This window comes from Dermacentor albipictus, chromosome 3 (genome assembly GCF_038994185.2).
Source record: "Dermacentor albipictus isolate Rhodes 1998 colony chromosome 3, USDA_Dalb.pri_finalv2, whole genome shotgun sequence".
Classification (NCBI taxonomy): domain Eukaryota; kingdom Metazoa; phylum Arthropoda; class Arachnida; order Ixodida; family Ixodidae; genus Dermacentor; species Dermacentor albipictus.
In genome coordinates, this window is record NC_091823.1 from 162,438,260 (window position 1) to 162,465,451 (window position 27,192).

At 46.9% G+C, this 27,192-nt stretch overlaps 1 protein-coding gene and 1 long non-coding RNA gene across 5 annotated transcripts in view; one reads left to right on the plus strand and one right to left on the minus strand.

Annotated features, from left to right (window-relative positions):
• Positions 1–20,468, minus strand: part of LOC139057645 (uncharacterized) — a 144,351-nt gene extending 123,883 nt beyond the window's left edge. For both annotated transcript variants that reach the window (XR_011512959.1, XR_011512960.1), the window contains exon 1: positions 19,966–20,468. This is a non-coding gene — a long non-coding RNA (uncharacterized lncRNA). The remainder of the gene's footprint in view (positions 1–19,965) is intronic.
• Positions 20,469–21,797: 1,329 nt separating this feature from the next.
• Positions 21,798–27,192, plus strand: part of LOC135905211 (kelch-like protein 10) — a 54,755-nt gene continuing 49,360 nt past the window's right edge. For all 3 annotated transcript variants that reach the window (XM_065436227.2, XM_065436228.2, XM_065436226.2), the window contains exons 1-2: positions 21,798–22,108; positions 26,410–26,616. In XM_065436227.2, the coding sequence (XP_065292299.1) occupies positions 21,875–22,108; positions 26,410–26,616 (441 nt within the window). In that variant the 5' untranslated portion in view covers positions 21,798–21,874. The remainder of the gene's footprint in view (positions 22,109–26,409; positions 26,617–27,192) is intronic.

Genomic DNA, 27,192 nt, shown 5'->3' on the forward strand with positions numbered 1-27,192 from the left:
AACGACTAGACCACCACTTACCACGCAGTGCAGGATCCAAACGCCCGGAACCATCTGCCGGCCAGCAAACAGAACGCGCTAAGAACTCAGACTGACTTACATTGGCTGACAAGCTAAAGACGGTCAACGTGGCCACAAAGCTGGCAAGCAACACACCACTTACCCCCGGACCCCCATCACCAGGCGCTTCAGGCCCTGCATGTGAAGGTAAGCCACCTCACAACACTTTTAACACACAGCCCAGTTTCCCCCTCCTCCTCTCCCCAACATCTCTCCTCAGAACGAATTCTCCCGCTTCCCCCCCACACAAATAAATGCACATCGGACTCACACGATGATTATTAGGCTAATCTCAAAGACTTGGAATAAAAATTTGATGCTAAATTTGTCGCTCTGGAGGAGCACCTCAAAACTAAATTCACAGCAATCGTGAGCAGCTATCTTCTCGCCTAAAGCAACAGATGGACAGACTTTTCAGACGCCTAACCCTAACTCTCGAATGTACTTTTACACAATTTTAAATGCGCCTTCAGAAGCTAGAGACAAATACCAGCTCTTCAGATGAGGGGTCCGGTGGCGTAACCAGAAATTTCGTTTGGGGAGGGGGTGGGGAGGGGTCATGTTGCAGCTTGGCCTCCTCCTCATGAAACTTGACAAGGTATCAAATACATGAATCATAACAGCATTGCCCTTGCTGAAGATGCTGCGAACAAATTCTTAAATGCTGCACACTGTCAAGACAAGTAAAATATGTATTTTTTCATACAACATACTCGTATGTCCCATAAGTTGTGCCCAAAATAACTGATATCAATGCTTCCATGGGTTTTGTCTATATAATGAGCAAAGAAAATATCACACGAACGTTAGAACTATATCAATTCGAAACCAGCACAGCAGTGCATGCTGCTGATATGAAAAATGAAAAGGCCATGAAATTAACAAGTTGAGGACAAATATTTATTTTTATAAATGTGCAATAGCCAGGGAAAAACCTCCATGATGCTGTCCTTTGTTCCAATAAATTGTGCAGGAGCAGCTGTCACCGGTCGTGTAATGTGAGTGATTGCACCATTGTTATAGTTGCAACAGAGAGCACATATAAAAAGCACGAGTTCTGCAAAATATACGAGGGCAAGACAAATGAAAGTGAGCAAATGCGAATATATGACAAATGGGGTACCTTATTTAAAGGTAGTCTCCATGAGCCTTTAGACATTTGTCCCACTGACTAACGAGTCGTGTGATTCCTGTCTCATAAAATTCCTTGAGTTGCTGCTTCAAAAAGTCTAACATATTCAAATCATTGTGCGACATGAATCTGGTTCCCTTGAGCTGCTTCTTCAGTTGCTACAAAATGTGGAAGTCGCAAGGTGACAGGTTTGGGATGTATGACAGCTGTGGCAGCGTTTCCCACTTGAACCTTGCCAGTTTTGTGTTAACCACATTAGTGACTGTGATGTGTGGTGCGCGACGTGGTGCGGTGGTCGGGACGGTCAGGAGCAGACGACAAGGAGTGCGCGCGCCAAAGCTAAATCCGTGCTGGAAGGAGGAAAACGACGACGCCGAAGAGCGTCCAGCACGTGAACGCACGGCGCATGAAAAGCAACTAAAAGAAGAAAAGCCAACCAATTGGGAAAGACCACGGGGCGTCAGGCAGCCATTTGGAGAATGCCTAATCGGCCAGAGAGAAGAAAAAGCATGGTGCGCGGAGAGACGCAGGGGAGACGCCGGGAGAGTTCCAGGAAGCGACGCCAGGAGGAGGTCAACCACCGGACCGGGAGTTGAAGATGGGCTGTTGGGTTCCGGACCTGAGCCACCAGGACTTCACCCAACCGAGGCCTCCTGCCAGCCCGTTCCTGTGCGTCGCCTGTCTACCCAAGAATGCCGCCAGCTGCTCAAGGCCGGTGAGCTTCTGTGCCCGTGGGCAGGACAAGACCAGTCGGGCTACGGGCCCGAGCTCTACACCCAGCTGCCCGGCCAGAATGCCACCGCTGTCTGCTCGTGCCGCCAAGCTGCCTGCTTTACCTCTCCAAGCCAGAGCTGGTGCGCTCCGGTCGCCCGGTCAACCAACTTACACCAGGACCTTTGGTGAGACCGGCGCAACTCCTTTCGTCAGCTTGTTGCCGCGTCGCTGCGTCGAGACATGTGTGTCCCTGCCGTCGTGGCAAGCCCGGACTTGCGCACTAGTCAGCTTCATGCTAGCCCCACATGTGTGTCTTACTGCCATGATGTCTATTTCAGTGTTTATTTTATTCTTTCTATTTCTTTCTATCATTTATTTTACGCTTCTAGTTTGATTAAAAGTCTTTGTGTGTGTGTTTTTCAAACCAACGGCTTTGTCCTCAATTGGTTTCTTGGAGGCTCCGCTTAAAAGAACCGGCAAAACCTTTGAGTACACGTACCTTGCATTACAGTGACGTAGGGACGGGCATTGTCGTGGAGCAAGATGACCCCATTTGTCAATTTTCCATGTCGTTTGTTCTTGATCTGGCGTTTCACAATATTGGAAACGATTGATAGCCTCTCCAGGTTTAGCAAATTTGATCAGTAATGGCCTCTTGCAACCAAAAAAAAAGTCAACCACACCTTTCCAGTGGAAATGAAGGCCTTTGCTTTTTTTGGGCATGTTGAATTCTAATGTTTCCTCTGTAAGCCTTGCCGTCGTGTTTCAGTCTCGTGGCAGCACCATGATTTGTACCTAGTCACAATTGCAGACAAGTCGTCCCCCTCATTATGATACCGGATCAATTGAGTCAAGGCAGTGCCGAGCCTCTCTGTCTTTTGGCAGTGGTTCAAAACCTTGGGCATCCATTGCGCACGCAAGAGCCGATAACCGAGATATTCATGAATTATGGCGAGAACCGAACCACGACTGATGTTCACACGCTCTGTCTGTTCATCGATGCTTATCCTTCGTTCTTGTCTAATCAGCTCATCAACTTCTTTTGTAATTGTTTTGGGGTGATTGCACGATGGCTTTGGCCCGGTCTTGAATTGACTTTGCAACTTTCACGTCCTTCTTTAAACGATTTGCTCCAACGCTTCACAGTGGCCAATGAAATGCAATGTTCAATGTACGCGGCAGCCATACGGTGATGAATTTCTTTTTGGGAAATACCTTCAGCTGTTACAAAACTGACAACACCACTCTGTTCATGTTTTTGAGCATCCATTTTGTCACACAACCACGTTCAACCCAGTGTATGAGAGCATTAAAGAACATTTATCCTCACACCTGCGTGTCACTTTTGTAAATGAGAGATGCCTGTGTGCTGCGCGCATGCCTCGCAGATAATGAACGAAACCATTATTGCACGGGATGGGTAGGCTCACTTTCATTTGACTCACCCTTGTGCATTAGAAATGCGAAGATACAGCTTGATAAAGGGCAAAAAAGTCTCACTGGAAACAAAGTTTACTGCACGTATACACAAAACCTTGCAACAAAATATTTAAATATACATATAAGTTTCCCATAAGTATAGGTATCTAAGAAAAAGTCACTGTATATAATGCGTCAAACAAGGCAAATAAACACGTTGCACAATCCCAGATCACAGAATCCTAAGGCACCCCTCCCCTCTACTCGCCCTGATGTGATGAGAAGGCGGCACGCTTCCTCCCGCTTTTCTCCTTTGCACACAAGACTGAGCCACCATTGTCGGCACGTGGTCACAATGTTATCACATAGGACTTTATATACTGAACATGAGGGCGACGGCAGGAATGTGCCTGGAGTGTCCATATATTTGCTATCCCAATATATGAGTATCCTGCAACTGAAGCATCCTGTGGGCCATTACTCTCCACAAAAGAAGAAGTAACAAAATTGAAGTTTGACCATGCGACAAGTTGCTGCGCTGCAATCATGTTTTCTTTTTTGTGCGGCGGGGCACCGAAGTGAAAAAAAATGCAAAGGAAAGCATGTTGGCCACAATCGAATGCCTATTTTGGGTACCTATGACGTGTCTACCAAAGGAATATCGAAGAAAACGTGAGACGCTTGGTCCACACAGAACCATACGCATACTGGTAGGTATACTACACTGGTGAAATAAGACTTTCCGAAAGAGTTGCACTCAAGCGAACGCATTGCAATCCGTCAAGACCCCACAGTGATGGCAGCAAGTGACCGTTTCTTTTTCTCGTATGCTAGCTGGAAAGCGTCCAAAACTCTGCCAGGCAAAAATCTACTTGGTCAGAGAAAAATGAATGCGCACCAAAGTGTGCCGTGCGGTGGTTAGGGCAACACAAAAAAAAATGCTTGCGCTCTGGCTGGCTCTTACAGCCCGTGGGTAGCGAGAACAAGAAAATTGAAGTGGCTTAATGTGTCCTCGCGAATAAGTGTCAAAGTAAAAAAATAAATAAGAACATAGTTACCTTTGCTGGCTTTAGTTTCGTGACGTAGATGCTTTGGCACAGATAAAAGGCATGCTGACATTCTTTTCTGTGACATGATGGCACAAATGAACCACCACAATGCTTCCTCTCATCGGGCATTTCATGCTTTGTTAACTTGTCTAAGAGTGTGTTGATTTGGCTTGTCTCATATGGTTCAATGTACGACTTTAGAAAAGTCAACACACCTTTGGCGTCAAATTTTCATATTAAACCCACAAAGATCCAGAATTTAAAATCTAAAGCATAACTTTGGAAATGTCAGTGCAGCTTTCACATCAAAAGTTTATGGGAACTTTCTACCCACGAAGTTTAGGAATTGAAATCCATGTGCTTTGTAGATTGCGGGGCCCCCGTGAGATGCTGTGACAAGCCCGCTTCACCATCAAAACGCTCTTGAAACTTTGTGCTCATGTAGGGTTCCTTGCGTTATGCAACTCCCGGTGTATGAGTGTTGCCATGAAATCCGGCCCGAGTTCGCAATGTTCGTGCTGAAATGTCTTTTTGAGCATGAAATAGAGATTCTAGACAAAATCCAGAATGATTTCCGGCGCAGGGGATTGTTTTGGTCGGCGTAGCATGACAGCATGAAAAAATCTCGAGGGGGGAGGGGTGGGGGCTGGAGCCATAAGCCCAACCCTCCTGGCTACACCCCTGGAGGGGTCCCCTACCTTTCCCCCGAACCAACTACTCCTCCTATCTCACTTTCACTACGAGAATCTATCCTTGCCCCGCCCACGCTCCAATATGGTGGGTCGGGGTAATTTTACCTATCTATCACTAATCCAGTGAAACTGCAGCAGCTTTCGGGGCAAGTGCCCCGCTGACTCTTAATACGTACCCTCCCTATCATACCTAGGCTCCTTTTGTTACAGGACACAACACCAAGCCAAACTTCCCAGTTACCATTCGGTACACTCAGACAACACCGACACCCTCGGGTGTCCCCACTGATACAAGGCACTACTATCTACCATGAACACACAATCACCTCGTCCACCCCGTGCGTCCTCATCAAATTCATCCCCACGAAATGTAACACACTTCCGATCTTTATTGCCAACATATACCCCCCCCCAAGCCAGACCATAACCACTCTCGATGCACTACTCCAGAAAATACATCGCATCGCAGGCCAAAATCCCCTACTCACAAGGGGCGACCTTAGCTTTCAGCATACAGACCGGGGCTATCAGTACACAACAGCACGGGGTTGCAGGTTTTGGACTACCATCCAAGACCTGCACCTCTCTACACATAACTTTTACATACCAACCCTAATCCGCAATAGTGCAACAACAGACACTAGTCCGTACCTTACTCTCAGCCATTGCCTCAAAGGACTCTTGTGGTCACGTATGCAACACTAGCTTGGAAGCGACCATAACATTATCGCTATCCGAGTAGCTCCCACACAACACAGCCCTCGACTCCTCACCCCCAATCTTATTAACTGGGATGCAAACCATTCTGTGCCCGAAGAACTCCCAGACACCCCGATACACAACATTGATCATTGGGTCACATCTCTACTAAAGAACATAAACGCATACACACAACACATTACCACGTCAGCCGACACCCTCACACTGGAACCGCGCCTACCCTACCACTGGGAGGCACACCACAGCATCCTGGAGAGATGGAATTCACAGAAAGCTAATAGAACATTAAAATGTTGACTGGCCATGCTACAGACACAAATCGCTGCACACGCCAAGGAGCTGCACCGTTCCAACTGAGGTCAGGTGTGCAACAGTCATTATCATATGGATTTTTGTTGGCGCAAGAGCCAGGTATGGCCAAAAAGTGCCATGACATGTGGTGATGGTTTCTCAAATTAGGAATAGAGTAGACAGTCAGTTGCAAATGGTAGATGTACAGTGATTGTAGAAGGGCCTAAAAACAATTTGCTGTAAATTGCTTAGGATATATGCAAGAATATTAAAAGAATGAAAATGACTAATGATTTAGACTATGATCATAAAGGTTCCGTTAAGAAGTGATGACATTAAAACATGAGCAGCAGCACTAGAAGTCCTTGAAGTTAAGGCCTGGGAGGCATGTGTTGTAAAAACAATTCGGTCTGCAGCTGTAGCCTGCAAGGCGAAGCTGTGCTACAGATAACCTGGCGATATGATTTGCAAGGTGTTCACATGTGCTAAAAATTTCATCATTATCGTCAGCCTGGATAAGCCCAATGCAGGGCAAAGGCCTCTCCCATACTTCAACTACCCCGATCGTGGGCTAATTGTGGCCATGTTGTCACTGCAAACTTCTTAATCTCGTCTGCCCCCCTTTCCGCCGCCCCCTGCTATGCTCCCTACTCTTGGAATCCAGTCCGTAACCCTTAATGACCATTGATTATCTACCCTCCTCATTATATACCCTGCCCATGCCCATTTTCTTTTTCTTGATTTCTACTAAGATGAACTACTAAGATGAACACCTCGCATTTGTTCCCTCACCCAATCTGCTTGCTCTCTTCTTATCCCTTAACGTTACGCCCATCATTCTTCTTTCCATAGCTTGTTGCGTCGTCCTCATTTTAAGCAGAACTCTTTTCGTAAGCCTCCAGGTTTCTGCCCTGTAGGCGAGTACTGACAAGACAGAGCTGTTATATACTTTTATCTTGAGGGATAATGGCAACCTGCTGTTCATGATCTGAGAATGCCAGCCAAACGCACCCGAGCCCATTCTTATTCTTATTATTTCAGTCTCATGATCCTGATCCGCGGTCACTACGTGCCCTGAGTAGATGTATTGTAAACTGCTGTTCTCTTCCGAGACTGTTAAACATTACTTTTACAGTTTACATAAGCAGAGACACACTATTTAAACCACTGTGTTTTGTGTAGAATGTTTTATACAGTGCACAGCATTTTCTTATCAGATTCCATGCTTGCATGCTCACTGCCGAGGTTGCCCTTGCCATCCTTTTTGAGAAGACACCCAAGTTATTGGTGGGGGAGCTGCGGAAGGCAAGGGAGAGGTCACTTAAGCATGCCAAATCCAAAAAGCAGTCACAATCATTGCATGAGAGTGCCCTCCTTGTTGCTATCTTGCAGAGAGGTGGCTTTTGTGGAAAAAAGTGTCGCCTTTGGAATGTGTCATTCACCGATGTTTTTGGTGTGTTTTGTGACTGCCTGGCTTTGTACGATGCATGCGCGTGTTGATCCATAATAATAGAGGCCATATATGTGAAGCAGTTTCAAAGTATGAAGGCGTTGCTACCATCTGCTGCTGCTTTATTAGATTACACAAACAGCATGATCATGGTGAAGGGCTGTTTTCGCGCTGCCATTGCTTACAAGCAGCACACTGTCCCTATACTCTTGTATGTTGTACAGCAGGGAACTGTAGTGCTTGGATAGGACACCACCAGGGGCCTGGACTTGCACATACATGGGGCTGAGTTGAAATGCCTGCAATGGTCGCTTCTGATCTTCCGCCTAGTAAATTTCGCAAGAAATTCAGCCACTCGTTCTCATACGAGACGGGCCTAGTAAAAGACTGCTGATCACATCAACCGCAAGCTGGATGCGACTCCAGTGGCCACAAAGCTATGTCGACTTCCTTTTGCCCTTCGGGAACAAGTTTCTGTGGAAATACAGCAGCTCGAGCAAGCAGGAGAAAGTGGATGCTTCCGAATGGATATCTCCAGTAGTAGTGGTCCAAAAGAAGAGTGGCAGCATTCGTCTTAGTGTGGACCTCCATCAGGCCAACAAAGCTATCATTGTGGACAGATTCCCTCTTCCACATAGTTACGACCTACTACATCGGCTAGCAGGGGCAACACACTTTTCAGAAATTGACTTGGCATCAGCTTACCATCAAATGGAATTAACACCTAAAAGCCTTCATCTAACAACACTCACTAAGCATAATGGCCTTTTCCGGTTCTCTCGAGTGTGCTTCAGCCTCGCCTTTACACCAACAACTTTTCAGAAGATGATGACTTCAATTCTGAGGGGCTGCAGGGGCATACATTGCTACATAGAAGATATCATTGTCTATGGTAAATCTGCGATTGAGCACTCTGTGAACCTTCATGATGTTCTTCAGCGCATCTCAGCGCCTTGACGAAAAGTGTGCAATGTGTAAGAACTGACATTCTTGGGACATGTCAGCCACAATGGCTTGTCATCCTTGAAATCAAAGGATTGTTTATGCTGCAGCACCCACGAACATCACAGAGATACGTTCACTCCTTAGACATGTCAGCTATTATGCCAAGTTCGTTCCCCACTTTGCTGAAGTCGTAGAGCCTTTTTGCCAGTTACTTCGTCAAGGAGCTTCTTTTCCTGGGATGACAAGGCAGCTCAAAACTTCAGTGCGGTGAAGCAACTATTTGCAACGAGCAAGGCCATGCAGATGCTACTTCCAGTAGTGACTACAGATGCTTCCAACCATGGTCTGGGAGCAGCACTACAACAATGGTTTGAAAATGAACTCCCCCCATTGCTTTCACGTCTTGAACGCTGTCGCAAGCGGAGAAATTGAGGCACTTACATGCATAGGGGTGTATGAACCCTCGCACAGTTTTCTTTGGGGAAGGAAGTTCGAGCTACGAACTGACCATCAAGCTCTGGTTACTCTCCTCTCATCCCGGGGCAAAGACCGCCAGCCTACCCCTATTGCAATATGGTCAGCACATCTTCTGTACTATAATTTTGATATGCAATATCCCCGTGGAATTGATAACAAGGTGGCGGATGCCCTATCACAAGTGCTTCTGTCAAATGTACAAGAACAAGAGGAAGAAGTTGTGCCACTTGTTTCCACCTGCATGACAAAGCCACAACTTCAAGAAGCTGTTCAATCCAACTTACTGCTACGGCAGGTAATGACTTCCACACAACTAGGTGGCTCGCGAAATGCAGCCTTCAGCCTGAGTTGTGGCCCTTTTTCTACGTATGGGATGAGCTAGCAGTTATGTACAGCCTTCTATTGCAGGATGAGCGCCTGGTCATACCAGTTGCACTGACATCAACACTCGTGGAGTCGGCGCATGAAGGTCACCAAAAAATTGTGTGCATACAGCAGAGGCTTCACACTCAGTATTGGCGGCAAGGACTCGACGAACAAGTAGAGCAGGCAATCATGTCTTGCAGTGTCTGTCAAGCAGCAGATAAGTCAGCGAAGCCCGCGGTAGCGCCACTGGAACCCATTCCGCTACCTGGGTGTGCTTGGCAAAAACTAGCACTGGAGATTGTCGGTCCTTTCACAAAAGACTAAGGAGAGCTGCAAGTTTGCTATAATGTTAGTTTACCTTTATTCAAAGTGGTCCGAGGTATCCTCTGTTTCAAGTGTGACATCTTATGCTGTAATCGGATTCTTGAGCCCTGTATTCAGCAGAGAGGGGTACCCGAATGAGATATGAACAGATCATGGACCACAACTGAAGTCCGCCTTGTTCGAGCATTTTCTCCGAAAGTGTGGAATTAAGCACTCCTGCTCATTGGTTTATCATCCCCAAAGTAACGGAAAGGTAGAACGTTTGAACAGGGTCTTGAGAGACTACATGCAACTTGCAGTTTTGGAACATTGACATACTGAGACGAACGCAGTATTGGAGTACCTGACTGTTTACCACAGCCCACCACATGCAACAACGGGTGTTCCACCAGCTGTATTCTTGCATGGATGCACTCCATGCACCATGTTGGACATAGTGTGCCTATCCCCAAACCCAGCTTTTTTTTTTTTTACAAGCTGGCACCAGAAATTGCCCAGTTAGGGAAGAGGGTGAGAGATAAACAAATGAGCAGCAAGGGGTATACAGATTGAAAGAGATGGGCGAAGGTGCCAATTTTCCGTACGGGTGACTTCGTGAGGGTCAGGTGACTTCGCCATGTTTCTAGGAAAAGCAATGTGTCCTACAGCAAACCCCTGATTACAGTGGGTAAAAATGGAAGCTTTCACCCAGGAAGACAACAACACATGGAATGCTGCGAGACTGTCTAAAGTGCCTTATACGGGTCATCAAGGAGGCTCAACGTTGACAACAACAGCTCCTGTGGATAGCACTTTGCATGCCAGTATTGCTGTTGTTCTTGAGCCTTGAACTAAGCCAACCAAGCCCCATGGCCTTCTCAACACCACAGAGCACAGCTCAAGCAGGCGGGCAAAGAGCAGCATCATGTAGAGTCCCCATCGACATCCAGGAGTGCTACAGCAGTCAGAGCCTATAACTACAATCCGCTGACCTCTGGCATGGCTGAGTGACTTTGTAATTTCTTAGACTGTCTTTATGAAGTGTTGAAGTTTTTTTTTTCTCTTTCTTTTTAAGGAAAGCTGTATGCTGTGTTGTGTAGTTGGTTTTGGTTTCTGGTTTCAGTTCCTTTTTTTAGCCAGTCTTAAGTCATACATGATTTCATAGTAGGAATAAAAAAGGCTGGTGCTCTCATGGATCAGCAGCATGCGATTGCAGACAATCAGATCGTCATTCTTTTGGACGAAGGGCCTCACCCCCCCTCCCTCCCAGGCGTGACTCGGTGGGTGTGGCCGCCTTACCTACCTACGACACAGCATTTATTGGCATGGTGAATTTGTTCTGTGTTTGCTTTGCTGGCCATGAATTCTCCTGGCCCCCGCTTTAAACAGAAGCAATGCCAGTTTTTGCTCAAAGGAAAAGTGGGCATTCTGATGCAGCTGAATGCTAGAAAAAACAAAGTTGACCTATGCAGGGAGAGCAATATCAGATCATCAAAAATGGCAACAATACTCAAGGATCGGGACAAGATTGTAAAATTATGTCCATAGTCACAGCTTGCGCCCTCTAGAAAACTCTGCAGCTTGGTGACTACCAAAACCTCGACTAGACCCACCTCCAGTCCTGATCATTCCTAAGGCGCTGCAAATACATCCCTGATGACGTTCATGGGAAGGTTGAAGATGTGGAGGCGTTTGTGCCGCATCTGCAGAAAACTAAAGTAATGTTTAACAGTCTCGGAAGAGAACAGCAATTTACAATAGGCAGTGAGGCACTGGAAGTCGTAAGGGAATACATCTACTTAGGGCAGGTAGCGACGGCGGATCCGGATCATGAGACGGAAATAATCAGAAGAATAAGAATGGGCTGGGGTGTGTTTGGCAGGCATTCTCAGATCATGAACAGCAGGTTGCCATTATCCCTCAAAAGAAAAGTATATAATAGCTGCGTCTTACCAGTACTCACCTACGGGGCAGAAACCTGGAGGCTTACGAAAAAGGTTCTACTCAAATTGAGGACGACGCAACGAGCTATGGAAAGAAGAATGATAGGTGTAACGTTAATGGATAACAAAAGAGCAGATTGGGTGAGGGAACAAACGTGAGTTAATGACATCTTAGTTGAAATCAAGAAAAAGAAATGGGCATGGGCAGGACATGTAATGGGGAGGAAAGATAACCGATGGTCATTAAGGGTTACGGACTGGATCCCAAGGGAAGAGAAGCGTAGCAGGGCGCGGCAGAAAGTTAGGTGGGCGGATGAGATTAAGAAGTTTGCAGGGACCGCATGGCCACAATTAGTACATGACCGGGGTTGTTGGAGAGGTATGGGAGAGGCCTTTGCCCTGCAGTGGGCGTAACCAGGCTGATGATGGATAATGATGATAAATTTGTTGTCCACTCGCCAGAAGATAACAGGCTTCTTCGAGCAATAAACTGTAGTCAAACTGTGCCCAGCGTTTTCATTTATAATTTACGTACAACACATACATCGGCTGCAAGGGTATGTAATTTTCATTATTGTGTTGCATAATTGACATGAAAATATTAGTTTTTCATTACTATGATACACATTTCAAAATAACTAAATTCAGTGGTCCCGTGAAGTTTGTTGCAACGAGGTTCTACTGTAATGGGTTTGGTGTTCTTCAATGTGTTGTGCAGCATCTGTATGGCACTACAAATATACACATGATGAAATGTAAAAAGGCCACTTGTGTGAAAAACTCAATGCTGAGGCAGGCAGCCAAGTGCACACTGTAGTTTGATCACTAGCCGCCGTACACCATAACATCGCTATTTGAGTGCGGTGCTGCCCTTCATTTATGCCTTCTCAACTAACTGAGTAAGCAAAACGCCGTGTTTTCGACATCATGATCCCAGCTCCTCATCTGCCCCCACCAAATGTGTCGAAGAAGCGCGGAATATATTTGACGGTGATGGTGGAGAGGAATGCTATATTATGAGGCTTATAGACTAAGGACAGACCCAAGTTGACATCACAAAGGAGTTTAATTTCTCCAAGCAGACACTGTCTCTAGTTACTTGACAAACAAAGAGAAGATCTTGACAGCTGTCAACCGGTCACTTTTGCTACCTGCATTGTCTTTCAATGTATATTTATAATGCTGTGTGGTATTACATTAGATGTCACTGCTGTAATGTGTATGCAACACATGATGTTCACAGATGTTGCTGTTCAGTCTCTTGCCATAAAATGTGCAGCAAACTGTCATGTAATGTTTACAAACACTTAGGCAGGCTAGTATGATAATAGAGGTCAAAAGCGTAGCAGTTTGGGCGAGTTGGTATGTCATGACTGTTTTAGGCTTGTAGCGCAGCTCGGAAGAGCAAAAAAGGAATAAGGTAGGGGTAATCAAAGGGAACGGGAAACAGAGTGAGCGCTAACTTCCAACTGACAGTTTATTTCGTGACACGAGACTACTTATACACTCGGCAAACCATACGACATCAGGAGATAACAAAGACATGAAGCAACAAAACCGATAGTGACCAAGTGGTAACATTCAGACAGCCTGTGGCTGCAGTCGGAGATACGCCAATTCAGTGTTTGATAATGATAATGAAGGTGAGCTTAAACATGCATGGCCCAGACCAATGATAGCCTTTGCTTCGATGATTTCTCTTGTGAGCTGATTACGACTGCGACCAAGAATGACGCATTCCTCTAAGACAGGTTCGCAACCACACGTTTTGCAGTGCTGCGCCAGAAACCCCCCAGCTGTAATACAATTCTTGGCATTATAACGATGTTCGCGCAGCCTGTCATTCAGACATCGCCCAGTCTGTCCAACGTAACATTTTCCGCACTTGAGTGGAAAAGAATAAACGACACAATGTGTGCAATTAACAAACTTATTTTTGTGGTTCTTATCACAGGAAAGAGGAGCTACCTTATTGGGATTAGTGAGATTGCAAATCCTCATTAGCTTGTTAGGGGCAGAAAAAACTACACGAACATTCGCTCGCTGGGCGATTTTCTTAAGATTATGCGAGATGGTGTGAATATAAGGGATGACGCTAGTCCTACCCCTAGTAGTTACAGGATTATCTGCGTGCTGGTTGTCTTTTCTTCGCTCTCTTAGAATTCGTTCTGCTATTGATACTTGTAGGGACACGGGATAACCAGCCTGCGAAAGCCGATCGCACTGAGAGGCAAAACTAGACGAAACAGTATGGTGGCACGACTTTTTCAAAGCATTATTAAGGCAAAGGTTAGCAATGCCTCTCTTGATCAACTTGGAATGGGCCGAATGAAACGGAAGAAGTGGTTTATTAGCACGCGGTTCATAGGACCAACACGTATGAATATCCGAACAAACTAAGCGCAAATCCAAAAACCAGATCTCATGATCCTGTGGGAGCTCGTAGGTAACGTCAAGGGGCGCTAGGCATTCTTGGACTATTGGCACAACCAAGGCGACCTCAGTCTCAAGGTCAGACACAGAACACTGTACAGAAAACAAAAAATCGTCCACGTAACGGAATATTTTAAAAATGTTAGTCTGACAAAGGTTGACTGACAAGGCAACGTCTAGGCGAGCTAGAAACAAATCACTGAGGAGCGGGGCAATGCACGAACCAATGCACACTCCGTTTTTTTGCAAATAGATGGTGTCATTCCATGTAATGAACGTAGATGACAAATAAAAGCTCAAAAGTTCTAAAAAGTGATCACTAGACATCCCAGCATTATTTTGAAAACGGGTGACGCCAAAATCATCAATTGTCTGCGATATAGCTGACAGCAGGTCATTGTGAGGAATAGAATAGTAGAGGTCCTTCACATCGACGGAGAAGAGCACGCAGATAATCCTGTAACTACTAGGGGTAGGACTAGCGTCATCCCTTATATTCACACCATCTCGCATAATCTTAAGAAAATCGCCCAGCGAGCGAATGTTCGTGTAGTTTTTTCTGCCCCTAACAAGCTAATGAGGATTTGCAATCTCACTAATCCCAATAAGGTAGCTCCTCTTTCCTGTGATAAGAACCACAAAAATAAGTTTGTTAATTGCACACATTGTGTCGTTTATTCTTTTCCACTCAAGTGCGGAAAATGTTACGTTGGACAGACTGGGCGATGTCTGAATGACAGGCTGCGCGAACATCGTTATAATGCCAAGAATTGTATTACAGCTGGGGGGTTTCTGGCGCAGCACTGCAAAACGTGTGGTTGCGAACCTGTCTTAGAGGAATGCGTCATTCTTGGTCGCAGTCGTAATCAGCTCACAAGAGAAATCATCGAAGCAAAGGCTATCATTGGTCTGGGCCATGCATGTTTAAGCTCACCTTCATTATCATTATCAAACACTGAATTGGCGTATCTCCGACTGCAGCCACAGGCTGTCTGAATGTTACCACTTGGTCACTATCGGTTTTGTTGCTTCATGTCTTTGTTATCTCCTGATGTCGTATGGTTTGCCGAGTGTATAAGTAGTCTCGTGTCACGAAATAAACTGTCAGTTGGAAGTTAGCGCTCACTCTGTTTCCCGTTCCCTTTGATTACCCCTACCTTATTCCTTTTTTGCTCTTCCGAGCTGCGCTACAAGCCTAAAACAGTCATGATAATAGAGCTTTACAGGGCTTCTGAAATGTGATTCAGTGCGAAGTTTTGTGAATTGGAGCCTATCTGCATCTGACCCTACTGAAATAAAGTACCCTGAACATTTCAAACTACTACCAAGCTGTTTTTGTCATCATACAAGTGTGCTGGGGCGCTATTTCAGAACACATTACTTTCAAGGACAGTAGAATAAGTTGCTTGAGCAGTTCACCTGTTTTATAACATACTTCAAGCCTAATGCTTAGCATTCAGCAAACGTAAGCTGTGTTTGCAACTTTTGTGCATTATCCTACACCCATCGTGAACCCAATCATGTGTTCCAGCATATGCACCATGCGAGAAAGTGCTCGCGCATCATGCCTATCACTTTAAGCAAAAAGCCTTTGTATTGTGCACCTCTTCAGCCACCTGCAAATCTCAACCCTACACAAAACACACATGTGTGCACAGTGCAGTACAAACACGCCAAAAGGTCAATGTTACTTAGGGTGACAACATCAAAACACATGAGACATAAGTAACATGAACGCTAGTGTTCCATATGCATATTGCTATTTTGTCGCTTTTGTGGTAAATAACACTAGTCGTAGCAAGCAGCAAATCGCCAAAGCTAAGATACTGTTGACACTACACACAGCTTCACAACACAATTTCAAAATCGTACACAATGATCATGGTTTTCCATGTACGTCATGAATAGAAGATTGCTTATCCGCCTTACAAACTTTTTTTTCTTTTCGGATTTCTTCTCTTTCCATTTCTGCTTCTTGTTTCTCCAACAATTTTTCAGTTGTTTGGAGTCCAGAGGCTTGACACCATGCTTTGCGTTGTATTCCACAGCAAGTTTGTTTCATGCCTCAGTTTTGGCCTCAGCAATGTGACGCCAGTCTTACATTACAGAACTTTGTTATAGTTGCTGACTAAGCTCAAAAAAGCGCATTTCTATCAGGTGTCAACTGCGATGCCGGCTTCCACAAGCCCGACCTTGCCGTCAATCCCTCCGTCTCCATTTGCGAAAAAAAAAAAAAATGAGTGCTCATCAGCAGTGGACTGGCTGGATGGTTGAGGCTATTTTCATGCGGTGTTAATTATTTATTTTATTTTTTCTGCCAATGGCTGTCTGTAAGCATGCACATTTTTTAACCTTTCAAAAATTTTTGGTGCTGCTGTTGTATATTATTGTCATTCACTCAGTAACCTCACTCCCAGACACACCATGTCATTGCTTGGCCTTGACTTCACGAATGATGGCAGCAGGAAAGTTTATAGAATGTGGTGGCTGCCTTGAGTGTGCTCAAGTCGGGAGTGTTTATCTGGACTTGTTCAAGTCAAGTCACACCTTTAAGTTAAGGCGCATTTCTGAATATGGGGTTAAGACCACTTGTCAGGCTTTAGTAGACTTACTTGCTCGATATGGAATCCATGAGTCAATATGTAATGGCTAAGGGACCAATTTCCCTGCTAAATTAACCATGAAGGACATAGATAAGGTGTGAAGGCAACGTTCCCAATGCCTGACCAGCTGAAAAGTAACATTACCAAGGAATGCTGGAACAAAGGCTTTAAGGGCGTGCTGTGTCATGTAATAGGTGTTCACAGATGAAACTGAGTCAACTACGTGCCTCGCTTGTTGTTGGCATTTTGCGATGTGGCACATAACATTACTGGGATGTCGCCATTCAAGCTTATCTATGATCGCGCACCACATTGGCCCCTCAGCATTCCCTACTGTGCACTACATCGACAGTTCTTGCATCACAATCCCAGAGCCCAATCCAGAAATGTTCAAGTACTGTGGCTCCAAGCAAGACTGTGCATCATCTGCTTATGCATGCCACAACCTGAATGCACTGCATCTTCATGGCAAACAACAATGCAAGCTTTGCAGGTTTAAATCTTCACTCAGCATTTGTGGAGTATGTTAACTCCAGTGACAATGTTGCTGTATGTAACGAGGAGTTAATGGATGATGCCGTCGAGGAGGCATTGTCAGATGGCAACACAATTGCCACATCGGACAATGACACCGCAGATGCTGCCATGTCTGTTTCTACACTCATGAATGTGCTACAAAACATTGACAACATTTGGAGCTTCATGCACGTACACGACACCATAACCAACCTCCTTCTAGACATTGCTGAGCTCAAAAGAAGCCTCCTATTGTGTGGCACAAAAGAATGACCAGCAGAAACTAAGCAATTTTTTGAAGTGTTCAGGTGACAAAAGAACCTTTTAGCATACCATGGGCCACAATACAAGTCAGCCATGTCAGCCCACTAGTTGCAGTACCCGTGTGACAGTGTATTATAGAGGCATGGAAGGCAATTCTAGAAGAAACGATCAAACGCTTTAAGTGCTCCACTGATGGGACAGAGTATGATGCTGTCAGCGATATCAATAAAGAGTTTTAGGATTGGGGACCCAAGAAAATAGTGGGCCGTAAGTGCACATGCACAGAAGCCAAGCCAGTCTCCGCGTTAACCCAAGACCCAAAAATAGAAAACTAGCATGGACCCCCAAGCGGACTTGGGTCATCCTCACGAGTGCCGAGAAATCACAAGATAGCCAGGAGAGCAGCATGAGCCACAGCCACCCAAAGCCGTTATCTCTCAGGTGTGATAAGCATGACTGCTCCGAAAGCTTCTTGCGCACACTCGCACTACACTGCAGAAGATGACATTTGCATAGTGCGTGAAGTACTGGCAATGAACCCTTTTTAAGACGTTAAGCTGTGGCTTCTGGTTGCATAAAATCTTAGAGGGAACAAAGAAGACCCACCAAGAACAGACTCACCCTCAAGGGTCCAAGAGATGCATCAAGGAGCGGGAGTACGAGGAGATACACAATCGTACAAAGAATGGCGGCGCCATATCCATCGTTAAATCAATTAGGGTCTTGTGACTCAACATTGAGTTGAAGGGAACTAATGGCAAAACTCTTAGAAAGCTCATGACCAAGGTCACTTATGCCATCAGGCTGATCAGGAGAATCACGAACAAGTATCAGGGAATGAAGGAGGCGAGCATTGTTAGGCTTATTCACTCTTTTACTATAAGCAACGTCATTTACATAGATGCGTACCTTAACTGGTAAAAGGCAGAAAAGGACAAAATCAATAGGCTCATAAGGAAAGCTTTTAAGCAGGCTTGCCAAAAGCACCAATACAAAGAGATTAATGCAGCTGGGCATGCATAACACCTCATAAGCATTGACTGAAGCTCAGCAGATTGCTTAGTTGGAAAGACTAGCCAGCACCCAGACTGGCAGAAGTATACTCGATAAATTACGAATAAACCATTACCAAGGACGATACCACAACCAGCAAGGACCCAAGGTTGCATTGGCCAGAGAGATCAGGAGCAAGACTAAAATCCAAAATTTATCCAAAAATATGCACCCCGAATTCAATCACGGCAGGAGACAAGCAGAGCTAAAGCTCTACTCCAACACTATGGCAATGATAAGGAAGTGCTATGTGTGGACGCTGCGGAATATTAAAATCACCAAGCATTTACAGCAGTAGCAATTAATACAAAGCAAGAAAGCGTACACACATGCTCAATAAAACCAGGGTCTGTGAGGTTGCGGAGGACGTTGCTATTACTCTGGCTACCGCTTCTCCCAAATATAGATACATTATTAGCAACTCTCAATTCGCTATATGAAATTATGCCAGAGGACGGATATCAGTTGAAGCTACAAGAATTCTAAATAGAAAAGCCAAACTCGCATCTGAGGAATTTTATGAGAAGGAAATCATCTGGTTCCCAGCCCATACAGACTGTGAACCCACAGCCAACCCCAACCTTAACGAGTCTGCCCATTGTGTTGCGCGAGGACTCATTAACCGCAAATCATATTGACCGCAAAAAAGACGGGGACATAGGAAGAAAACACACAAACAGCACAGGCGGTAACTTTCAACTGATTTATTCATAGCAGCCAGTGGGCATATATAGGCAAAAGGAACGTGCGCAGATCGCGGCAAACAAGAATGCACATCAGCTTATCGTGGCAACCAATTATCAAAGAAATCTATTTCCGCTTGGTTGCCACGATAAGCTGATGTGCATTCTTGTTTGCCGCGATCTGCGCACGTTCCTTTTGCCTATATATGCCCACTGGCTGCTATGAATAAATCAGTTGAAAGTTACCGCCTGTGCTGTTTGTGTGTTTTCTTCCTATGTCCCCGTCTTTTTTGCGGTCAATATGATTTGCAGTAAATACCAACTAGGCCAAACTGAAGTTCTTCTGACTCATTAACCGTACATGATTAGGTGGTGGCTCTGGCCGAGGAGGAAATGGAATGGAAGGATAGGGATACACTTTTCTCATTAAGTCACATTAACCAATTCTACAGAAAGTTGAGGTGTGTATATCCACCTCCTAGCCCAAAGCTATTCACTGGACCTCATTCTAGTGACTAGAAGTAACCTCCTCCAAGTTATCGCCAATACATGTAGGCAGAAACTTGAACATGACACGTTGAAAATCGTCTCCGTCACTTACGAAATTATGGAGTTCTTTTTTTTTTCTTGCGTATTTTCTGTCATGCAGCGCAGTTCAATTACCCGCAACGAAGCCACAAACGCTGACAAACGTTTACAAAGCTGTCACTGTTAGCAAAAAAGGTGTTTCCGTAAATTTCCGTAAAAGTGAAATGAACACGCACGGCGACCATGTTCAGCAAATGTGTTCGCACGGAGCTGTCAAGCGAGCAAAGATTAAGAAAGTTTAAAGCTCGTGGAGCTCGTACTTACTGCCCACCATCACCATACCGTGCACACGAGGACGAAGGCAACAGCTGTATCATCGACTTCTGACACTGTCCTCCTGCGAGATTTCACTTCTTTAAAAACGTCGTGTCCTGCAGCCGAACACACCAACTTCGCAGCAAATCATGCCCCGATGACTGGGCCGTAAACATGAAACCCTTTCGTGTCCGCACGTATGTCAAAAAACACGGAAAGTAAACAACGCAGCACTCATACCACTATACACGAGTAAAGCAGAGAGCACGAACGTTTGCTGTCCCCGCAAGTCCACGGCATGCACTACGCGACGAGTAAAACGCAACACCATAGAATAAAGAACACCGGCTACGCACAAAGCAAAGAGCAACGCACGGCGTGCTGCCGCTCAAGGGCTTCAAATTCTGAAAATTCCACTCAAGGCTTCCGCCGGAAGGTGTTCTACAGGTCTTAGTAGATCGCACGGCGCTCTGCACCCCGTATTGTGCAGTAGGCTGAGGGCGCTGCGAGCGAACTCAGGATAGGATGCCTCGAGCATAGAGTTTTCTAGGAAGCCATTCTAAAAACGCGTCCAGGAGCGCTGCCGCGTGGTGTTTTTATTGAGCGCTGTAAGCAAAGGAGGCGCTACGCAAAGGGAGGCGCTTCCGACAGATGGCGACTCCGTAACTCCTCGCCGCTAATATGGTGTTGGGCTGCTAAGCACTAGTTCTCGAGATCGAATCCAGGCCACGGCGGCTGCATTTCGACGGGGGCGAAACGCGAAAACGCTTGTGTACTTAGATTTAGGAGCACGTTAAAGAACCGCAGGTGGTCAAGATTTCCGGAGTCCCCCACTAAGGCGTGCCTCATAATGAGATCGTGGTTTTGGCACGTGAAACACCATCATCTGATAATCTAGTCTAAGTTTAAACGTGGAAGCGCTTACTAAAGGCGCAGTGACATTAAGCAAAAAAAACAAAACAGAGTAATTGCTCTAAAACTGCAGTAAACAAAGCGCGCTTGCTTATCTTCTCCGTCGAACAGCCGCAATCCACCACCTCCGTCGCTCTTGCTAGTGAAGCAGAACCGGAAAGTAGGTGTGTGGCTGGCGAGTTTTTGTACGTTTTAGAGCACCCAACTGCGCAATAGTTGTTTTAAGACATGGCTGAAGGCTGACAGAAGCGTTAAATCACGATCAAGAACGCAAACACGACAGCACGCGCATAGGCGCTGACGGGAACAGTGCTCGCCCGAACCCGCCTACGCTTCGCAGCCTTGGCGACAGGTGGCGTTGTCGGCGTTTTGCGCATGGCGTATACCGCAGGCACACGCTAAAGCACATTATATGCTTAGTTTGAATTCGAAGCAATGTTTTTTTTTTACCTTTTACAAAGCAGCGATATCAGTCTCCGTGGTTTCCATGTCGGTGGCCATAGCAGACGACGCCGACCATCGGGGCGGCGTCTAAGGCTGCATAGAGAAGTCTACTTTTCCAGAACAGCTATATAAGGTATAGTACACTTAGTTAGTAAGCCTGAGAAGTATTCTACTGATTTCATCGAAGTGAAACACAATACTAATAAAGAACAGACGACGCGAAAGCGGCTGCGGGTTGAGCAGGACAGTGCTGGCGGAGCAATAGTTTTTCACGTCACCCGGATGACTCCACATGGCGGCGCCACGTCTAATGATGATGATGATGATGAAGGCTTATTATGCATTGCTTTTCGCCAGGGTTTGTTTCATCAGGACTCATGAGGTAGTGCAGTCAGTTTACTGAGCGATTTTACTAGCTGCCGTTGTCCCCTTATTAAAGAAGAAAACATCATACGCCACAATGAAAACATAATGTAGCATCATCCTACATATTCAAGGAGAGGGCGTGCTATCATGCAAAAGACGACGAAAGCGAAGAAAAAGCGTTCATTTTGCGACGACGATGTCTCGTCCCTGCCGCAACTTGATTGCGAAAGAATTCATGGCCACGACCGACTGCGTGGTCCGAACGGCGGACGGGGGCGAGTTCCCAGCGCACCGTGCGCTGCTCGCAGCGACCAGCGGTTACTTCCAGGCCGCGTTCAGCGAAGGCATCGGTGCCTCCAGGGACGTGACGCTCGACGGTGTGTCGGCAGTCGTGTTCGAGGAACTGCTCTACTTCCTCTACACAGACAGCGTAAGTTGCCTCAACCTACAAGCCGTTGCACTGAGCAGTGACTCCGAGCGGAAGTGTAACTTAAGCCGGTGGGGAGTCGGGGGGGGGGGGGGGGAGCGGAAGTCGGGACTTTTCACTGACGCAAGCTATTCTTGTTTTGTGGAACTAAGGCTAAATTTTCTATAATGAAGCAAGGTCGGGACTATGTTCAGGAGGAGTGCTTTCACCTGCGATGAAACCTGTGGGAGTGCTTGCCCTGCCTTCGCAGAAAATTTAATGAAATGCTGTGGCGTTACGCGCCAAAACTGTGGCACAATGATGAGGCCCGCTGTAATGGGGGACTTGTAAATAAATATGAACACCCCGAGTGCTCTAACGTGCACCTAAATCTAGGTGCACGAGCGCCTCTGTAGTTCTTCGCCGAAACTCTGCCTCCGCGGCCAGAATCGAACCCGCAATCTCGAGCTCGCCTATGCGACGGCGGGTAAAAAAATTTGGAGGAGGCTTAAGCTTCGCCTTTGAAAGTGGCACGCGATAGCATTAAAAGATTCCTGACTGCTTCTCACGCTTCCCGGAAACTGCAGCGTATGTAACCGTAGGTGGTGGTGAAACTTTACTATTACAGAAATCGTTGCGCGGTTTATTCCTGAGTGGTTCCCTTTGATAGGGCTCCACTGGTGATCGCGGCTCGCCGGGCCTGGTCGAGGATCGCCAGTTGGCTTCCCAGGTCCAGTTCGGAGAGTCTCGCCTCCCAAGACCACGTAGTGAGTGTGTGTGCTGGGACTCGTGGCGAAATGCGTCGACCGGACGGTCGGTGCATTCGTGTGTTATGTGCGCGAGTGTCGCTGTGTGGTTGGTACACCAGGGGCATGTCCGGGATGTATATCTGTCTGGGGAGATGGCTTGTAGACGAGACAAGTATGGGTATGTGTTTGTTCGCAGGCGGCTCCAGTCCCTAGTCTGAAATTTATTGAGAGCTTTGTGTGGGGGAACAGATTGTGTTCTTTCGAGACGTTGGTCCTGCAGTATTTGTTGACTTGTGGTTAACAACTCGTGGGTCGCTCGTCGGTCTGTCGGGGGCTGAAGAACGATGTGGTCAGCCGCTCGGCTAGTGAGACCTCGAGCTGCTCAGTCCGCCTCTTCGTTGCCCCGCAGGCCTTCGTGCCCGGGGCACCAGACGATACCGTGGATCCATTCTAGTGAGCGGCCCAGGATTCGAATGGCTTGTATAGGGAGTGTTCCATTCATATATAAACGACACGCCGCTTGTGAGTCCGTAAGGACGCGGGCAGATCGCTTGCTTTCGGCGTCGCAAAGTGCAAGAGCGATCGCTGCTGTTTCTGGTGCTGCGCTGCATGTGGCATGGATAGAGGCAGAGGCTACCAAGTTCCCCTGATTGACGACGGCGATTGTGTATTTCCTCTCGCGACGGGGCGACGAGGGATACGGGCTAGCGTCCGTGCAGTATGTACTTGGGTCTCTGAAACAGCGTTTGTGCAACATGCGGACACATGCTCCTCTCCTCTCTTGATTGTGGGTGGGGGGCATGTTCTTGGGGACAGGGTCTACTACGATGTTCTCTTTATTTTAGTTAGGCAGGAGTTGTGTTTCTTCTTCGCAGTACAGGGGTGTCAGCGTGTACCCTAGCCGTTGAAGAAGGTGGCTTCTCTGTTGTGTCTTGTTGAGGCACTCCCTCTGCACTATGACCGTGGCACTTGCTAGCTACTCAAAGGTGTTGTATACTCCTAGCGCTAGAAATTTATTTGTGCTTGTGCTTGACGGTAGCTGTAAGGCCATTTTGTACGCCGTTCTTATAAGAGTGTCCATGCGCTCGGTCTCGCTTTTGCGCTTTACTTGACACGGGAGTGCGTGCGTGATACGGCTGATGACGGGGGCTTGTACCAGTCTTAGGCTACGTCCTTCGTGAAACCATCGTTGCTGCGCACTACTCCAGCGATGAGTGATACGATGCTCCTTATAACGTGATTTAATTTCTCTGAGGCTGCCTTTATACCGTTGTTCTCCTGGACGTATATGCCTAGTAAGCGTGTTGTCGGGACGTGCTTTATAGGTTGCCCGGCAATCTCGAGATGTATTGGCAGGGCTCGATGTTTCTTAGCTTGCTTGGGCCGGGGTTGAAGGTACTCCCACTTGTGTGGGGCACACCTCATTCCTGATGCGGTTAGGTATGACTCGGATGTGTTCGATAGCTATCAGTAATGTGTTTTCTCTGTCGCTGTATGAACCCTTCGTTGCCCATAGGGTGATATCGTCGGCATAGAAGGCACATTCGAGTTTTGGGATGTTTTCCAGTTGTCATGCATTTTTTCCAAGTCCGATGTTGAAGAGGAAAGGAGAAATTATTGATCCTAGCGGAATACCCTTCTGCAGTAGATCATATATATTTTAGCTCGCCTTTGTGTCCGTCGGTTGGATTAAGCAGTCCGCACCGTCTGCAGATTGGTCTGTCCGGGTTTGGGCACACGTCAGTGGCCCTTTTCGATGCAGATCTTGCAGACTTGGAGCGTCGGTCTAAATGGGTAGCAGCGGAGTTCACCTCCAGCGCACAAATCGTAGAAGATGGGGCCCAATAAAGGTCAGCGCTGCACTTTGAGTGGCACCGATCGTCCTGGCTGTAAGGATTTCCACGCCTTGTGTTCTCACTATGAGATGGGCCATGAGGGTTTTCGTGGTTGCGTGCAACGATATTCCATGTACCACTCCTCTAAGGGTGGCTTGTCCTTGGGCGGTGTATGCGCGCACTGAGTGACATCTGCTGTGTTTAGGTATGGATGTGTCGTGCTTTACCGGCGACCTCTTCGTACTGGGTCGATAGGATGGCTGTGTTGGATCCAGGGTTGGTTCTCAGAATAAATTTGTCATCCGTGAACTCGTTCTTGCGCGCGTCATTTAGGAAGCAGTGGAGGTCCAGCGGCTCTCCGCGTTGTTGCTGATGTCATTGTAGTGGTTGCGGGGCCACTACCGCGTCGCCTCTACAAGACTTCTCGCTTGCGTTGCTTTTGTGTTCGGACTCATTGGCAGGAAACATCTTCTCTCACGGTGTTATGGTACATAGCTTCTTGGCCCACTGGCTTGGTAGTCTGGTCCATGCGTTCTTCTTCGGGTCCTCCCAAGCTGTATGCAGGAGTTCGACGATCGTAGTCGCTTCGTTCACCACGGTTAGGCCAAGTGCCGTCGCGGGAATTCCCGTCGGCAAGGCGAGCGGCTGCCGCTACCGGTTAGCGTTGGCGGCTCACCCGTGGTGACGAAACTTTCAAGAATCCTCCTCGGGTTCTCGGTGTCGGATTTCCACGTGGGTAGTGTCGATACGGCTCGTAGAACGTTTGAAAGTTGGTGAAAGCGTTTCGAGGCATTTTCTGTTGAAAACGCCATCGAAAACTCGCGAAACTGCGGAGCCCGATGCGAGCCCGCGTCGACTCGACGCGACGCCTATGTAACTGTAATGTTTACCGGGAAACGCTCGCGGCGAACGCTCTCGAGTTGATCGCGTGGGCACCGAATCGATGAGAAAACTGGCCATTTGGCAGCACTTTAGGAATGTGTGTGAGGATTGATGGCGTGGGCTGGGAGGGGGGTATGCCACTTAGTTTCGGGGGGGGGCCCAGGCTCCGCCGGCCTACCCTCTCCCTCCCCCCCCCCCCCCTTGGGTACGTGCCTGTTTCAAAACTTGTCCAGTCCGTCGAGTCCATATCACCCTGCTCGGCTTCGTTTGTAGTCTTCCCGTGAGCGTCCAATGCTAGGAATCCCGATGAGCTTTTGTTGCGATCGAGTCATGATTGTACCCCTGATTTCAAGCGATGCGGTGGAGGCGAGCGCAATCTGGAAGTGCTGCAAGGAAGCGGGCACGCCGCTTGGTGGACTCCCAGATACTTACGCGCTGCACTGCGCAAGTGGTGGACGCCGTCTCCAGTCTATTAATTGTAGAAAGGCTGGAAAAGGGGTTTGTTTGAGATGTCGCGTAACATAATTATGTTTCCTCGTATGTTCAAATTACAATCCGAGAGCTATGACGTCTGTAGGTTGTGTGTAAGTTGTAGTTTACGATTTTCTCACGTATTTTAGCTTGAGAAATTTTATTATTTCAGTCTATTTGTTGCGTCACATGGAAGGCCTGGGTATGTGTGGTTCGAAAATAATTTTCATGAAACGACGTTCGAGAGCGGATCTTACGCAACACGGGCTCCTTAACGTTAACGCGGTAAACTGTTGTCCGATGCATCCCCGCGTTGTGTGATGCCGCGGTTATAAAGGGAAGCGACTGGTCCTCCGCCTGACATGAAATCGCCGCCGTTTATCTACAGATATGCTTGGACAGCGACAACGTGCTGCAGATTCTCGAGGCAGCCGACTGCCTGATGATGGATGAGGCGCGGGACAAGTGCCTGCAATACCTAATCGGGGAGATGCGCCAGGACAACTGCCTCGGCTTTGCCGCGCTGGCGAAACCCCACTACGCACCTTTCTTCAAGGAGGCGCTGTTGAAATTCATACGGGAGCACTTCGATGAGGTGAGCCGGAGGCATTGTGACATCCCTTCCCCTCAGCGTGTACGCAATGTTTCTTTTCTTTTTCTTGCACTGCTTTTCCGTAGTGGTAAGGAAGAAAAAGATGAAAGAAATCGTACGCTCTGCTAATCTAGTGATGATTGAGCACGCTTCGAATGCAGTGTATGGCAACATACGTACACATCGCTGAAACCGCTACCATCTTTGACTAAATGTTCGGCTTGCAGCGCGTTCCGCTACAGCGAAACTATTTTATCGTTGCTATAGCAACGGTGAAAGAGTATCATATCCTGTCGCGTAAATTTGTAATGCCTGCAGGAAATATTTAACATGAACGTGCGCTTTTGAGGCGGGGATTCAATACTGTTTGCAAAGAAACGCAGCTAGCATGACAGACTTCACTGTATATACATATTGCATTCCTCCGCAATTGTAATGACTCACTATAAAACACGTATGGCATGATCCTGCTACCTTGATTTGCATTGAAAGCGACTGTATAGCGACTTAAAATTAAATCACGTAAACTTTAGATCTTTATCGGCCGTCTGTCCTAATTTGTGACTCAGAGTTTCACGT